General features: G+C 39.3%; 2 protein-coding genes across 5 annotated transcripts in view; one reads left to right on the top strand and one right to left on the bottom strand.

Moving 5' to 3' along the window:
* The window catches only part of TPD52L1 (TPD52 like 1), a 23,661-nt gene extending 15,598 nt beyond the window's left edge, over positions 1 to 8,063 (top strand). Inside the window, exons 5-8 of one of the 4 annotated variants that reach the window (XM_087972422.1) lie at positions 2,859 to 2,873; positions 4,432 to 4,470; positions 5,666 to 5,726; positions 6,447 to 8,063. In XM_087972422.1, coding sequence (XP_087828548.1) covers positions 2,859 to 2,873; positions 4,432 to 4,470; positions 5,666 to 5,726; positions 6,447 to 6,578 — 247 coding nt within the window. In that variant the 3' untranslated portion in view covers positions 6,579 to 8,063. Of the gene's footprint in view, positions 1 to 2,858; positions 2,874 to 4,428; positions 4,471 to 5,665; positions 5,727 to 6,446 lie in introns of all 4 variants that reach the window. The other 3 variants (XM_087972455.1, XM_087972433.1, XM_026666065.2) reach the window with 3 other exon arrangements.
* On the bottom strand, positions 8,055 to 18,139 carry HDDC2 (HD domain containing 2). The gene is made up of 6 exons (XM_026666066.2): positions 17,994 to 18,139; positions 16,053 to 16,174; positions 15,015 to 15,117; positions 14,212 to 14,280; positions 9,290 to 9,428; positions 8,055 to 8,196 (listed from the first exon to the last, which is right to left on the bottom strand). The coding sequence occupies exons 1-6, from the start codon at positions 18,036 to 18,038 to the stop codon at positions 8,099 to 8,101; spliced, it is 576 nt and encodes a 191-aa protein (XP_026521851.1). The 5' UTR covers positions 18,039 to 18,139; the 3' UTR covers positions 8,055 to 8,098.

Here is an 18,139-nt window from a genome sequence, read left to right as displayed (position 1 = left end):
TGTCTAGTTTGTTCTTAAAAATAATGGAGATCTTATATGAATAGCAAGCTTTGATAAAAGTAAAGATAAATATGTCACATTAAAATGCTATTGTATGATATAAATATTCTTATATTAATGATAAAATTGGATAATTTTTATAGCACCAGGTTCAGGAATTGGTTGATTATGTGCCATCAAATCTGTGTTGATTCTAAGTGATCACATAGATTGATTATCTCCATGTTTATATCATCAGGGACTTTAGTTGATTTAATTTAAATCATCATCGTTTTCTCTTTGGTTAGTTGACATAATTTCTACCATTGAATTATATATATGCCAAATGTGCAATTCAGCAAGTAAGCTCTGATGTTGAATACTTTCATTTCTCACAGTGGAATTGGCTTGGAATTATGTTTCAAGTCCTACTGAATTCCTGTTGGAAGCACAGCCAGACTTAGTTGATTAATTAATTCATTAATTAATATAAGATTTCTGTGCCACTCCATTCTAAATTGGCTCTGAGAAACAAACAAATCTTGGTGATCTTAACCTATCCCATGCTTTTAATTTCATTTAATTTTATGCATACTTAACTGAAACTAACTGGCTCACCTATATATTTATGTTGGATATGTTGCAACTGATTTGATTTATAGGTACAATTTTTAAAGCAATATTATTGATTTAAGGGATGAAGATGCATTCTGATCTAAGACATTTTTCTTTTGCTATTTAGTTTCCAGAGCTGATGATGATGATAATGGTCTATTAAATTTCTGCTATCTAAAATAGCTATGTTTTAGGAGTATTAAATAGTTCTGAGCAGTGCAAACTTCAATTAACAGATACAGATTATTTGAAATCGTACAGTTTGATGTCTAGCATCCTCTGGGAACAAGTTTTCAAAATCATGTCCTTATTAGAAACACATTTGAGATTGCAAATATTGATAGTTACAGGGCTGTACAAAACATTGAAGAGGGCTTTCTGAAAATTAGGCATCCCTTTTCAAAGTCTGAAAGCACCTATGTCCTTTGGTGCATTGACCCTGGCTGGGACGGATGGAAGAGTATGTACACTGCTCAAAAAAATAAAGGGAACACTTAAACAACACAATGTAACTCCAAGTCAATCACACTTCTGTGAAATCAAACTGTCCAGTTAGGTAGCAACACTGATTGACAATCAATTTCACATGCTGTTGTGCAAATGGAATAGGTGGAAAGCATAGGCAGTTAGCAAGACATCCCCAATAAAGGAGTGGTTCTGCAGGTGGTGACCACAGACCACTTCTCAGTTCCTATGCTTTCTGGCTGATGGTTTGGTCACTTTTGAATGCTGGCGGTGCTTTCACTCTAGTGGTAGCATGAAACGGAGTCTACAACCCACACAAGTGGCTCAGGTGGTGCAGCTTATCCAGGATGGCACATCAATGCAAGCTGTGGCAAGAAGGTTTGTTGTGTCTGTCAGTGTAGTGTCCAGAGCATGGAGGCACTACCAGGAGACAGGCCAGTTCATCAGGAGACATGGAGGAGGCCGTAGGAGGGCAACAACCCAGCATCAGGACCGCTACCTCCGCCTTTGTGCAAGGAGGGACAGGAGGAGCACTGCCAGAGCCCTGCAAAATGACCTCCAGAGTGTGCATGTGGCTGCTCAAACGGTCAGAAACAGACTCCATGAGGGTGGTATGAGGGCCCGACGTCCACAGGTGGGGTTGTGCTTACAGCCCAACACCGTGCAAGACGTTTGGCATTTGCTAGAGAACACCAAGATTGGCAAATTTGCCACTGGTGCCCTGTGCTCTTCACAGATGAAAGCAGGTTCACACTGAGCACATGTGGCAGGCGTGGCAGGATCTGGAGATGCCGTGGAGAATATTCTGCTGCCTGCAACATTCTCCAGCATGACCGGTTTGGCAGTGGGTCAGTAATGGTGTGGAGAGGCATTTCTTTAGGGGGCCGCCAGCCCTCCATGTGCTCGCCAGAGGTAGCCTGACTGCCATTAGGTACTGAGATGAGATCCCCAGACCCCTTGTGAGACCATATGCTGGTGCGGTTGGCCCTGGGTTCCTCCTAATGCAAGACAATGCTAGACCTCATGTGGCTGGAGTGTGTCAGCAGTTCCTGCAAGACAAAGGCATTGATGCTATGGACTGGCCCGCCCGATCCCCAGACCTGAATCCAATTGAGCACATCTGGGACATGTCTCGTTCCATCCACCAACGCCACATTGCATCACAGACTGTCCAGGAGTTGGGGGATGCTTTAGTCCAGGTGTGGGAGGAGATCCCTCAGAAGACCATCTGCCACCACATCAGGAGCATGCCCAGGCATTGTAGGGAGGTCATACAGGCACGTGGAGGCCACACACACTACTGAGCCTCATTTTGACTTGTTTTAAGGACATTACATCAAAGTTGGATCAGCCTGTAGTGTTTTTTTCCACTTTAATTTTGAGTGTAACTCCAAATCCAGACCTCCATGGGTTGCTAAATTTGATTTCCATTGATAATTTTTGTGTGATTTTGTTGTCAGCACATTCAACTATGTAATGAACAAAGTATTTAATAAGAATATTTCATTCATTCATATCTAGGATGTCTTCTTTTTGTGTTTCCTTTATTTTTTTGAGCAGTGTATTTATTCATCCATCCATTCATCCATCCACCCATTCATTCAATAAGGTGGTGCTTTGCAGGTGTTAATGTACTTTATGAAGCACCATTTTCACATGCTTTCTGGTCATGAAAAATACTGTAAATATTATTCAATCCATCATGGCACTGAGTAGTCTATGCTGGGTTTTGAAAGAACTTCAGTAGCTATATACCCATGCTTAATTCTTCCTGATTTTTCCTTATGCTGCTGAGCCAGGTCACATTCCATTGGGTAAGGTGACTATATGTTGATACTACTTCTTGTTCTCTCTCTGTCTCTTAGTTTCTTATTTGCAAGCTATTCCATTGTACATTCAGGAAACTTTGAAATTATATGGAAAATGCCACATATACTCACAGATAAGAGAAGAATTTTAGGTGCCCAAATAGACCCCCCAAATTGGTTTGGCTTATCTGCGGATAAACTTATCCATGAATATATGTGGTAATACTTTTAAAACAAGCCATAGTTCCCAATCATACTTGTGGATATATCCGCTTGCAGATAAACATATCCTAACTTTTTAAACCAAAATACTATGAAAAATGCAAGTTGGCTTACCTGTGAGTATATCGGGTAAATACATACTGTAAATATTTGGCAGTATTTCTTTCCATCCTTTAAGGAGGGAGGTTATTGCTTTAACTAAAATATTGTTGAATATATAGCCTGATTAAACAGTAGAGAGATTGCTAAGGACTGAAACAAACATCTGCAAACATTATTGAGGAATATGATACGTAGGAAAATTTAAAACTAGATTTTCCAACTATAGGTAGCACTTCCAAAGTAAATATGCATATATTGGTCTAAGTATAAATGATGCTCTCAATTATAGCTTGGCACATTCCAGCTGCCTGAAAGCTTGTTTCTTTCTGAAAAATGGAAACAATTGAGTTAGTTTTAAATCTGTCCTGTTTCCCATTTTTAGAATATTTATGAGCAGGATGTAGCCAGGTTGTATTGATTTGACTTTTATAGGAGGTAGCTTTCTGTCTTCTGTCTGCTCCTTATTGTTGCAGTGTTTTAAAAAGAGGATTAGACACAAGAGAAGGTTCCCCCCTTCTCCTCTTCCTCTTCTTCCTCCCCCCCATTTGACAAAAGACTGCATGAACTTTCATGGATATAGACAAAGACCCAGGTAGCAAGGTCTTTAAAATACAGCCCTTTTAGAGGCAAGATTTTTACTTTTCTGTCCCCTAAAATCGGGGTCTCCAACCTTGGCAATTTTAAGCCTGGAGGACTTCAACTCCCAGAATTCCCAGCCAGCTGCCAAGGTTGGAGACCCCTGCTCTAAAAAAGACTTGAGTTTATTAAAGGCAACCATTAACCTAAGACCTATTTATCTTATCTTAGAAGTAGTGCATTATAGGACTTACAACTGAGTGCTAGTGAATAAAGTGTTTCCTGGTTTAGAACTATTGCTCTTCTTCCCATTAGTATCTTAATCATTCCCTTCCTCCCTGCTGCTGCTATTTGGTAGTCCCTAGACTAGTCCTGATAGGCACAATTAGAATGCTATACCATACTAACCCCATCTAGCTATAGTTCATCAATTAAAACCGAATGAACTAGAGTTAAAGTGTCACCATGGAAGATCTTCCATTAGATTCTGACAACTGAGCATTGTATTTTAGTGAGATTCCAAAGTACCTTTTCATCAGTGAGCATGCTCTTAGAATGTAAGTTACAATAGTTACCGCTAGACTTCATTAATGTGAAATCAATATAGCTGCAAACCTGTAATCGCTGTGTATTTTCTCTTCTTTTTCATGCTTTTGCAAAGCAGGTATTCTATCCGCCATTCCATGAGTATGCCTGCTATGAGGTAACTACAGTTATCTATCCAATGGTATTGTAATTATAAAAATATTTAACCCTATAACCTTTATATTAGAAACATTTTGCATAATTGTATTTTCCATTTTTTCGGATACCTTCTTTATTTTTCAAAATGTGTTAGGCTTGGAGTCATTAAGAGACCCTCTTGTTTAGCTGAGATGGAAACTTTGAAATTGATGATGGAGAATGGTAAAACATCCCTTACTTTAGCAGTGCAGGCATGATATTTTTCCGATTAAAATCGGAATTCCGATTTTTCGGAATCGCCCGGGCGAGCGGCGGGCGGGGCGAGCGGCGGGCGCGCGCGGCGGTCGGTGCGAGCGGCGGTCGGGCGGTCGGTGCGAGCGGCGGGTGGGCGGGCGCGCGCGCGCGGCGGTCGGTGCGAGCGGCGGTCGGGCGGTCGGTGCGAGGCGGGCGAGCGGCGGGCGCGCGCGCGGGCGGGCGGGCGATTTCTTTGGCCGGCCCCGATTTTTTTTTCTGAGGGGAATATCATGCCTGGCAGTGCCTTAAAATAAAAATGTTTGAAAACATTTGTTTGTACTTGGTGTATGTTATATTTAGAGAAAATGGGAAGCATCCTTGAGGGGAAGGGCACCCATTACATTTTCTGTCTCATTTTTTTTATTGTCAAAGTTTCTTAGGCCAAAGTCCCAGTCAGATCATTTTAATTCAGAGACAAATTTGATTCTAATTCCTGGCTGTTTCTCAGTTTCATCTATTAACATTGCCTACATGCCACAGTACTTTCACATCAACAATCTAATTCTCCTAGAACAATGCCAGAAGTGAATGCTCTGCAAAAAAGGATTTGAATCGATTTTAAATGCTTTCTGTTATTTTGTACCATTGAATTAAAGCTTCTGTTTGGCATCAGCTTTCCAACTGAAGTATTTGTTCCTATGCAAAAAAAATTGAAAAACAGTACTCTCTGAACGTCTCCAATACAGAGTCTCAGTCCAAGCTACCCAAATTTCCATAGATTTGTATCAAGTATCATCTTTTTTTCTTAAAGAATGATATCTGGAATAATAGGGCCCTAAAGAATTTGTGTGGTTGATGTAGGCTAAATAGATGTCCACTTTTCTTCTAAATGGGGGTTCTTTAAACACTTAAATATTAACTATAGAAATGAACAAGATTAAGTACTAACAAATACTGGTCTTCATTTTTTTCCTTTTAAGGAATTCTCCTACATTCAAATCCTTTGAAGAAAAGGTTGAAACCACTGTTACGAGCATTAAGGTAGGGATAAGAACAAAGGGAAAAGGGATTAGGAGAGCCAGGCAAACCCTAAGAAAAACCTTGTGAAAAGTTGGTCAGTTAAGTTATTGTTGACACTTGTGTTATATAAGCAAACTAGATGTTCACAGGGTTCCTTCTATGAAACTCCAGTTCATTTTTAATCTCTGAGTGTTATTTATCAATTGAAATACTTGGTTTAAGAGCAAGCTATATTTTCATTAGAACTTATTCTCAGATCTATGGTCAGGTCATCCACATTTTTCCCCAGGGTTCCTGGTAATTTCTGTTACTCAGATAGGTTCCTTGTTTTCCCTACAGTACTGATTTTTCCAAAATGTAACATTAGATCTCTGAAGGAAAGTGGATGAATTCATAACCAATTTTGCATTTAAGAGCTATCTTGAATTAAGGAACTTCTGTACTGCATTTCAAAATACCTAATTTAATACAAATGGTCACAACGATATAATGCAAAGCTTATCTATTTGTCAACACGAATACGCTTATAATAAATTTTTGCTCTGGCACAAGTTTCTTGCGTTTTAAACAAGTTCTGTCTTACTTGCTGCTTTGTGAGCTGGGACAATCAAAAGGTAGAATGAGTTACTATGCAAGGGTACCAAATAGTTCATGATACGGTAGTCAGAATACATAAACAGTCCAGAGGGACAAAGATCAAATTATTGATTTTAGCAAAAAAAATGTTTTTGTTCCTTCTAGACAAAAGTTGGAGGTACACCTCACCCTGGAGGAAGCTTTGAAGAAGTTCTTAGCTCTGCAGCCAATGCTAGTGCTCAGAACCCAATTGCAGGCAGCCGACTTTCAGAAACCGAAGAAGAGCTCCATTGCTAGGTATATGCTGTTTGCATATACCGATGCATGAAATGTTTCTTTTCTCTCCAGGACTGAGTATGAAGTTGTAGGACTGCATTGAGAATATACCTAGACAGACAGTCCTAGGCAGAGAGAATGGCTGGGATGCAACCAAATGGCAGCCATTGCTGCAGAAGTAACTGCTAGCTTTCCTTCTATATTACCCATTTAATTCTATTTATGCTTATAAGTGATTTTACACTGTAACTTCTGTACAATTGTGTCAATTTTTAAAATGGCTATTATCTTAAGAAATTTGTCCGTGTATGTTTTTATAATGAATTTCAGAAAATAAGTTGTGATTATTGTTCAAGCCATTACCTATTCTATTTCTCATGGGGTAAACAACACAGCTGTTTTTGCCTGTTCTCTGTTTATGTGCAGTTTCTGACTGTTAAAAGAAAATCAATCTCTTCATTATATGTGCCATTGGGATAAGGATTGGAACAAAAAACAATTCTGTTGCAAAGTTTTCTGTCTAAAGAAGCAATGATACACATGCCTTTAGTACAAAGTACTGAGGAAATATAAAAGAGAAAGAGAAATAATTTTGGAATAGCCAATCAATAAAAAGTTGGTGTATATAAACAGTTCCAATTTCCTTGCAAACATGTGGCATGTAGAGATTTAATCTGATAACAATCTGAGCCAGATTATATCCATGCTTGACTGCAATTGTTTGAATTGTAATAAGGTTTTTCTCTTTTCAGTTGGAGTAAAATAAATGTGCCTATCCAAAAAAAAAAAAAACTGAACTTATTTATACTTTTTAAAGAGAATATTTAAAATTTCAATTCTTAATTTCGGGCTGGACCTTTAAACTATGTTAAAAAAATAATAAATCTTGTAACATATGACTTCTGAACCTGGCAAAAAACTGATATCTAAAAGATATGGAGCTCAATTAAATTTATGCAGCATTAACCAATTTAAATTATTTGTGTTTCTTTACAAATTATGTAAATTATGTACAAATTATAAGCAGCTATTTTTATTTTCCTGTTTCACTTTTGTCTCCCTATCTTGCTAGGTTATGTGGTTCATTTAAAGATGGTTACTGTTTCTATTGCAAATGTTCAAAGAAGCAGACTGAAAAGCTGACACATGGTTTAATCATTTGGGTTTTCGTGTCTGAAATTCACTAACTGGAACTGCCCAAATGGTGAACGTGTTTTCTCACTTAGTAGACTTTTGCCGTGCAGAGAGTCTGAGATGGAAGTAACAAAGTGATTCATACTGTGTCCAATTTTAATTTATTACTGAATATTCTAGGTACTAGTTGCCTCCTATAAAACTCCAACCATGCTTTTAAAGCAGCCAGTTTAATTTTTTGACTCCAATCTTGGCCTTCCTATCCCATATCACAGCCTCATTTATTGCCTACATTTTCTACAAATTATTTGATAAACCAAAAGTCTTTATGTATATTATGCCACAAGACCACACACACACATATTCAAATTATAAAATGATTTATTTTATATGCAGCTAAGCATATTTCAAGTTGGTGGATCACTGTTTTTCGCAGCTATATTTGCATTTCTTTCTTTATTTATCGAAGATACAAGCTGGACTATTTCTGGATGACTAAATTTTCCTGTAGAAAAAGATTTTAGTTAGTTTACATACAGGTTAGTTAGTTTACAAGTAGGCTAATTGCAAGGTTATGGCAGTAATTCTGGTAATTATAATTTTACCTACAAGAACTGTATTATTATGTAAGCTTTTATATTTGGTACTCATCTGTTTGCCTATACAAGTTCTATTTTCTAAGGTATTCCTTCCTAAAATTACAATAAAGCTTTGGATGTTGAAAAAAAATGCTAGGCATCTATGTTGTATTATTGCCTTAATCTGTCACCTGAAATCAGATCAGATGAGAGGAGGAGCAAGTCCATAGCACATATCAACACAATTGGCTGGTTTTTTAAATGTCCTTTGCCTCTGAAATCAAAGTCACAGAAAGTCAAAGTCACAAATTGACAGCTTTTTTGCTAGCCTTCCAAAATACAACTAGACAAGCCAAAGTCATAGAAAACAAGAGCACCAGCTGCTACCAAATGGTTGCTGGCAGCTTCTTGTGTCTTTGAAAAATTCTAACTAGAATGTCTTGCAACTTCAATCATGTGGAATACGTTAATGGGTGGATCCATTAGGACAAGCTCCTACAACCAAAATTGAATTTCTTGGAAAATATACAAGTAACTAGACATCTACAAGATTTAGGCTATGATTCAGAAGTCAAGGCAACAAGCCTTTTTCCAGTCAACAAGATGGAGCAGCCCCCAGGACAGTCCCAACTTCTTCCCTTTCCCATCTTGGTGTTATCAGCTTCTGGTTTGAGAAATTTTGATACCAGAACACTATGAAAGGGTGATTGTGGGATCCCAGTCATCTGCTTTAAGTTAATATCCCATCTTTATTCATTTTATTTAGTGTATGACAATGTTAGCCGGGAGACTACAATGCTAATACATACTAGTAGTTTGGCTGCCTAAGACTGCTCGTCCTGTTTGGTTCACACTTGTGCACTTTCCAAGCTGCACCACAGAAGATGAGCTAGCTCTGCACCAGAAAGAAAGATGAACGGCATCCTGCAGCGTCATCCCTCAGCAGAGAAGCCAACCTATAACATTTGTTTTGTCTCATGAGTCATAAACATAAACTTGTTTAAAAGAAAGGATATTTACCGGCAGTAGTATCATAAAAGTCTTGTAATGTCCCAGGTCTTTTCTCTAACTCTTCATACTCTAAAGCTTGAATAATCATTTCACATTGGTCCAGCTGTTTAACAAATTTTGCTTCTGCAGTAGACTGATATTCATATTCCTGAAGAGAACATATAATGGAAAAGGAGTTCATCCTGTCACACTGTGGTCTGGAAGTCATTCCCACCATTACTTTTTCTAGCAAGTCAGACATGTAGGCACAAATGCAGGTTTATATTCAGTATTGTTCACTTTCTGATCTAAGAGCTCCACTCTTACGTTTCACACATCCAAACATACGTTCCCAATGCAAAGGTTAGGTTTGAGTTCCAGAACAATCAAGGTGACCTACACAGAATGCTTCTTCTGGCTTCCAAGGACTATAATGCCCACTTTGATACCTTTCAACAAAATTTGACTGAGTTACTCAAAGCATTTCTTCCATCTCCTTGTACTTTTCCAGCAGAGTGCCTTTCTTCCCTTAATTCACATGGAAACTGTGTTTTGAGAACTCTTTTTTGTTGCTAGAGAGATATCTTGCTAAACTTTTGTTAAAGTTGCAATTCTCCACATCAAGGGTGGGATTCTACCGGTTCGGACTGGTTCTATAGAACCATTTGTTACGATTCTGTGCAGTTCAGAGAACCGGCAAATCATGCCGCTGGCTGGCCCTGCTCCACCCTCCTCTCCCCGCCCAGTCACTCCTTAAGGTATCAGCTGTTCCGACAATCAGTTGTGCTGGGATCCCCCACTTGCTGTCTTACTGCTTCACCCAGGAGGCTTCCCGGAGGCCCAAGAGGCAAAAAGAGGCATGCAGGGTCTGTGGGTGTGCTTTGCGCCCCCACCCCGCTCCATTTTTTGCCTTCCTCAGCTTCCTGGGAGCAAAAACACCCCGAAGGCTTCTCTGAGGCCCAGGAGGCAAAAAAAAAAAAAAACGGAGCGGGGGTTGCTGCAAAAAAAAAAGTAAAGAAAAAGAAATGCCCACCCAGTCACATGACCACTCCCACCTAGCCACGCCCACAGAACTGGTAGTAAAAATATTTGAATTCCACCCTGGCTCCACATGTAATGTAAGCTGAAATCTTCCTAAACGAACTCTGCCTGTTTGAAGTGAATGTTAAGCTTATCCATCCACATGCATACTGTTTAACACAGAGGTCTCATTCTTGCGGCCCGCAGGACGATATCCTGTGGCCCCCACCGTGATATGAAAGTGTAATATTACTGTATAATTAATATTACTGTATAATATTACTGTATATATAAATATAAAGTATATATTTAATATAAAGTATAATATTATGCGGCCCAGCCTCACCCAGACTCTGCCTCCAGCGGCCCCCAGGTAAATTGTGTTTGAGACCCCTGGTTTAACAGATGCACAATGCCACTGCTCTTCCCAACCATCTCTAAGGAAGCCATCAATACTGTGGGATGTTGCCTGACCTGAATAATGGGCTAAATGAGAGGGAACAAGCTGAAGTTAAATTCAGAGAAAATAGAAAGTGTTGACAGTAAGGAGAAAGCTTTACTCTGGGACTGAACTGAAGCCTTTTCTGAATGAGGCCATACGCCAGAAAGAACGCATTTGCATCTTTTGAATGGTTCTTGACCTTCAGTGGTCATTTGCACATTGTGGCTGTGATTTGCATACTTAACAGGTGCGCAAACTTTTCTAAGCCAGTTTGTTTGGGATACAATCTGACCAAACTACTGTATTGTGCTTTACGAAGGGCTGTTCTTGAAAAGTGTCTGAAATTGCAAAGTAGAACAATACAAGTAGCCCTTGACTTATGACCATAATTGGGCCCAAAACTTTCATCGTTAACAGATACAGTCACTAAGTGAGACAATCCAATTTTACAACATTTTTTGCCATAGTTATTAAGGAATTAGGAATAGCACTTAGACTTATATACTGCTTTGCCATGCTTTATAGTCCTCTCTAAGCAGTTTATAGAGGTGGCATATTGCCCCTAACAATCTGGGTCCTCATTTTATCGACCTCAGAAGGATGAAGGCCTAGTCAACCAGAAATCACACAGTTGTTAAGCAAATAAGGCTTCCACCATTGACTCTGTTTGTAATGATCCCTGGGAAAGTTGTAAATGGTAATCATGTTACCCCAGGATGCTGCAACTGTCAAATACACGCCAGTTGCCAAGCATCCAAATTTCGATTACCTGACTGCAGGGATGCTGCAATGGTAAGTTTGAAGACTGGTTGTAAGTTGCTTTTTTCAACACCATCATAACTTTGAATGGTCATTAAAAAATAGTTGTAACTTGAAGAATATACAGTATATACAGGTGAAACTCGAAAAATTAGAATATTGTGCAAAAGTTCATTTATTTCAGTAATGCAACTTAAAAGGTGAAACTAGATAAGATAAATTTATTGTCATTGTACTCAGAACCTGAGAACAACGAAATAAGGTGCTCTTTCACAACATACAACTGAACAACACCAAAAGACATATACAAATAACAATGTAAAACAAATTAAAACAATTAACAGTTAAAAACTATACAACCAGGATATATATATGTTAAGACCACCAGATTCATAACTGCATAACTCTGAAACTAATATATGAGATAGACTCATTACATGCAAAGCAAGATAGGTCAAGCCGTGATTTGTCATAATTGTGATGATTATGGCTTACAGCTCATGAAAACCCCAAATCCACAATCTCAGAAAATTAGAATATTACATGCAATCAATAAAACAAGGATTGTACACAGAACAATATCGGACCTCTGAAAAGTATAAGCATGCATATGTACTCAGTACTTGGTTTGGGCCCTTTTGCAGCAATTACTGCCTCGATGTGGCGTGGCATGGAAGCTTTCAGCCTGTGGCACTGCTGAGGTGTTATGGAAGACCAGGATGCTTCAATAGAGGCCTTCAGCTCTTCTGCATTGTTCGGTCTCATGTCTCTCATCTTTCTCTTGGCAATGCCCCATAGATTCTCTATGAGGTTCAGGTCAGGAGAGTTTGCTGGCCAATCAAGCAAAGTAATCCCATGGCCATTGAACCAGGTTTTGGTGCTTTTGGCAGTGTGGGCAGGTGCCAAGTCCTGCTGGAAAATGAAGTCAGCATCCCCATAAAGCTCATCTGCAGAAGGAAGCATGAAGTGCTCCAAAATCCCCTGGTAGACGGCTGCGTTGACCCTGGACTTAATGAAGCACAGTGGACCAACACCAGCAGATGACATGGCTCTCCAAATCAACAGACTGTGGAAACTTCACACTGGACTTCAAGCATCTTGCAGTGTGTGCCTTTCCATTCTTCCTCCAGATTCTGGGTCCTTGGTTTCCAAATGAGATGCAAAAGTTGCTCTCATCAGAAAAGAGGACTTTGGACCACTGAACAACAGACCAGTTCTGTTTTTCTTTAGCCCAGGTAAGACGCTTCTGACATTGTTTGTTGTTCGAAGCGGCTTGACAAGAGGAATACAACATTTGAAGCCCATGTCCAGGATCCGTCTGTGTAAGGTGGCTCTTGATGCACTGACTCCAGCCTCAGTCCACTCCTTGTGAAAGTCCCCAACACTTTTGAATGGCCTTTTCCTGACAATCCTCTCCAGGCTGCGGTCATCCCTGCTGCTTGTGCACTTTTTTCTTCCACACTTTTCTCTTCCACATAACTTTCTATTAATGTGCCTGGATACAGCACTTTGGGAATATCCAACTTCTTTTGCAATTACCTTTTGAGGCTTTCCCTCCTTATGGAGGGCGTCAATGATGGTTTTCTGCACAACGGTCAAGTCAGCAGTCTTTCCCATGATTGTGATTCCTACTGAACAGACTGAGAGACCATTTAAAGGCTCAGGAGCCCTTTGCAGGTGTTATGGCTTAATTAGCTGATTAGAGTGGGACACTTTGAGTCTAGAATATTGAACCTTTTCACAATATTCTAATTTTCTGAGATTGTGGATTTGGGGTTTTCATGAGCCATAATCATCTCAATTATGACCCATCATGGCTTGAACTATCTTGCTTTGCATATAATGAGTCTATCTCATATATTAGGTTCACCTTTTAAGTTGCATTATTGAAATAAATGAACTTTTGCATGATATTCTAATTTTTCAAGTTTCACCTGTATATGATGCCTATAATGAAAGATCTGCACTGTTAAACATTTTAATGACTTCAAAATGGTTTGCTAATTAAAATTAACAAAAGCTTGGCAAAAGATCCTCTCAAATCTTTAATTTTAATTGTATTAAATCTTTTATGTTTTGTATTTTTCATTATAGTAAATACTGAATGTTGGAATAAACAGAAAGGTGGGAGATACACACACACACACACACACATTTTTACCCTTTTCTGTATGGATTATATGCATATCATTTTAAAATATTCTTTTAACCTTGTGTATTTTACATTTTTTTAGCTTTTAAAATTGCTAATTGTTTGCATTCCACCCTTCCTATGTTGGGCTATGACCTTAAAGAGTTGGTTGATTGAGGCAAGGGTATAATTTCAATAATAAATAATCTTTATGAAAAGGAGTCTGCTCCCTATTATCCCCCACTCACATTATTTCATGAAACACAATATTTCCCCAAATTAAAACAAACGTACTCTAATGTAAACGTAAGAAAATAATTCATTTTTTGAAGCGTTAAGCAAAAACTGAGGAAAGAGGTGTCACTGTAATGGACAAGATATACTGATCATGTTAAGTACGTATACTTCAAATTGCTAACTGTGCTTTCTAACTCCCAATATTGTGGGTAATAGCTGCATGACAATTACCCTGAATCTTATAATGAGCAGTAGAGAGGAGTTTCTTAAATTGATGGTGGCTTTCATGCAAAACAATTTTTAACATGATTTTTTTTTTTAGAAAAAAAAAACCATGAATAATTTTATATGCTGAAAACTTACTTCCCAGAGTTCATAAATCTCTTTTTCCAGATCCTCTGACAGCAACCTGGTCAAATGTTTCATAGCTTCCTAAAAAGAAAGAAGAAAGAAAAAAACAAAACAAAATCTCCAAGATGCTCTAATTTTTATTGATATGCTAACAAATACCTTTATCCTGTTCTCTGCTTTTGGACATCAATAAGAGCCATGGTCTATGTTGCATTGCTATTCAGAATTGGTTAGATATGGGGGAATTGGTAGGATATAAGTGTGTTAGCTTGGTTTTTATCGTTATTGATTTACAACCAGTTGCTTGGTGGCTTTTCAGTTATGATGGACCTCTCTGGGGTACTTACGACTTGGTTCTGAAATTCCAACCGCTGGCTGCCTCACGTGGTCACAACTGTCAATCACTCAGCAACTGACCATATTTACAGCTATTTGCAGCGCCCCATGGTCATGCAATCTTGTCTTTATGACGGTTCTGCTGAAAACTGGCATTTACTTCACTTTCAGCCCATAGGGATCCATTGGTTTGCATAACAACTGCCCCCAAAAAGGTCACAAAAACAGGTCTGTCACATGCTTGACTCAATTTAGGAGCATCACAATTTATAATACTGATGGGCAGGTTCCATTATGGTTGTAATTCAAGGACTAGTAGATTAGAAACCTACATTTACCTGTAAAGTACAGCAACCCAGCATAATTGGTGGGTTCTATACCAGAAATATATTCTAAAAGTGTTTTTTAATGTTGTTTGGGAATGACAGTTCAGGGAAAGCTGTTACAGACAATCACACTATTCTCATCTCCATGCTGACCTTTTCTTGCCGATGTTTCTCTTCTTTGGAAATATTGTCAGCAGGAGCAATGTCACCAACTATGCATTCAGCCATATCATGAACCAAAGCTAATCGAATGCACCTGCAAAGAAAATATGGATAAAGATATACAACAGAGAAGCACCACCTGCAAAATTTACTTTGAATATTAGTGAATCGTATATAGATCTCCAACAAAATATCCATGTAGGTTAATGAATGAAATAAAAAAAAATTGTCACATAAAGTATCATAAAGAGAAGTTTTAACACTAGTAAACACTTTGCTCTAAAAACACCAATAATAATAATAATTTTAAAAATTCATTTTGATCAATGCAATCATTTGTAACAACTTTTGGGGGGCCTAACAACAAAAGCCCTCACTGTGAAACTGATTAGGATCTGGCCAGTGTCAAACAGTCAGAGGGTTCTAATCTACTAAATAAGGACAGCAACTAACCAGCGATCTTCGCAGTATCTTTCTGTCATGTGTTATCTTAGTGACCATTCTGCTTCTGATTTTAAGGAACAGATTGTGATCACTAAACAAGGAGGGGGTGTAGTTCTGAAGTACTGAATTTCAGTAGCACCACCCCATCCACACTGGCAGAGGAGGCATGCTGCAGGCCCCATCGATCAAGGAATTTCAGCTGGTGGGGTCCAGAAGAAGGACCTTCTTTGCCATGGCTCCTCACCCCAAGGAGAGATTGGCTCCTCCCCTTTTGTCTTTTTGCAGAAGCCTAAAGACCTGGCTCTGCCAGATAACTTGGGACCCTAACAGGAGAGCATCACTTGGGAGGTGGTGATTGAATTAAGAGACAATTCAAAAGGCCTGTTCCTTCCCTCCCCTTCTTTTAACTATATTTTATCTTGCTTGGGATTTCTATTTTTATTGTTTTAAAGATATTTGTTAGGATTTTAATGTTTTAATGCTGGAAACCAACCAGAGTCATTTCCTTACAATATGGGTGGCAAATAAATTCAATAAATATAAATAAATATAAAATTTGTTTAATTAATTTTAAGGTCCACTCACCTATCTTTATTAAGAGTTTTATCTTCAGTGGCCATAGCCATAATTGCCATTCTGTACATGTGATCTGAGACACTTTCTGGATTGTTTACCTTTCTGTATACCCAGCCGGTGCGAGGTACTCTCTGGTTTCAAAAAAGGAATCAGAAAACCCAGATGGAGAATTAGACTTAAGCTCCAGGCAGCACGTTCATCTATTGTACTACAGAAATGTTTTTTAAAAAATATTTACTGATATTTCCCTCCCCTAAACACAAGTAAAAGGAAGGATTCAGTCATGTTATTTTCAATATTATACAAGTACAATTAGGCAAAACCTGGCTCAAAAACAGTAACTGTGAAAGGGACCTTGGGAGTCCTAGTAGATAATCACTTAAATATGAGCCAGCAGTGAGAGGCAGCAGCCAAAAAAGCCAATACGATCCTTAGTTGTATAAACAGGCATAGAAACTAAACCATGGGAAGTATTAATATTGTTTTATAAAACTTTAGTAAGCCACACCTGGAATATTGCATCCAGTTTTGGTCACATTACAAAAAAGATATTGAGACTTTGGAAAAAGTGCAAAGAAGCAACTAAGATGATTAAAGGCCTGGAGCCTAAAACATATGAAAAATATTTTGGGTTTGGCTAGTCTAGAGAAAAGAAGGACTAGCAGTGACATGATTCCAATATTTGAGAGGTTGCCACAAAGAGGAAGGAGTAAACTTATTTACCAAAGCACCAGATAACAGGACAAGAAACAATGGATGGAAACTATTCAAGGAAAGAAGCAACCTGGAACTGGGGAGAAACTTCCTAACAGTGAGGACAACTAACCAATTGAACAGCTTGCCTTCAGAAGTTGTGGGTCTTTATCACTGGAAATTTTAAAGAAGAAACTGGACAGTTACTTGTCTGAAATGGTATAGAGTCTCCTGCTAAAAGTAGGAGGCTGGATTAGAATACCTCCAAGGTCCCTTCCAATCAGCTCTGTTCTGACTGATTGACTTGGCAATGTCATAAAAATATCTGCAGGTTTTTTTTTCCACATCAGTTTTTATTTATTCAATTTATATAGCAGCAATCTCACAAAAGCAACTCTGGGTAGCTCATAACTTTTTAAAACAATGCAATTGCATAATATAAATCATAAGCGACAGCTGAGGAGCCCAAGCAGCCTAATCATCATCATCATCATCATCATGGGCTCTATAAGTAACATGCCCAGAACCTATTCATGTCAAAACACCCTTAAACACCCAAGTGCTTGTGCCATTTCATACACAGCCGGCCTCCTGAAAAATTACATTATTGAATGTAATTTTTACATTCAATAATGTAGTTTTTTTTGGGGGGGGGGAAGAGCCAGGTTCAAATCCATCACCAGCCATGGAAATTCACCGAGTGGGCAAGGCCAGTTATGTCTCTCAGCCTAATGACCTGTCACATAAAGGTGGCCATAGGGAAAAACTAGATTAGGGGCTGCCGTGGACAGCAGTTTTGAACGAGCGGATTAAAAGCGGAATGACAATATCCTTGCCTTCCTTCGTTTTACTTGGCGTTACTAACGCCATTTCCTGATCCGAGCCACCCAGGATGCTGGGAAGCCGGGCGAATTTGACGAATAGGTAAAATCTAAAGCCGAAATAAATGAATATATTTCGTGCGCTTGGATCCCAACAGGCCACTGGATAAGGCGAACCGCAGGGATCGCCTGGCTGGGATCGCAGCCTTGTAAGCCCGCCTCGAGGCCCCGCTTATCGTGCGCAACCTGCGACCCGGCTTCGGGTTCACGAAGATCAGATATGGGCTTCCGAAGGCAGCCGGAATGAGCGAGCCAGGACCGCGGGAGGGACCGGCAAACCAAGCCGGCAACGAAAAGCCCAGCATGAGCAGGGAGAACCGCCTCCGTCTAAAATACTCCCCACCAGCCCACCCCGCTCGTCGCCCGGATTTCCCACCTTCAGCTGCCCCACCAGCTTCAGAAACTGCAGCAAATTCCCCATCGCTGTCCTTCGGCAGCCAAACGCAACCACCACCAGCAGCGGCCGAGAAAGAGGCGAGAACCGCGCACCGTTTCGAGGCGGGACTTCCGGTGGCCTGCTCC

The sequence above is a fragment of the Notechis scutatus genome, chromosome 1, assembly GCF_049901735.1.
Source record: "Notechis scutatus isolate UNSWTSFEM ecotype Mainland chromosome 1, rNotScu1.2, whole genome shotgun sequence".
NCBI lineage: Eukaryota > Metazoa > Chordata > Lepidosauria > Squamata > Elapidae > Notechis > Notechis scutatus.
This window is presented reverse-complemented; position numbering and strand designations above follow the sequence as displayed.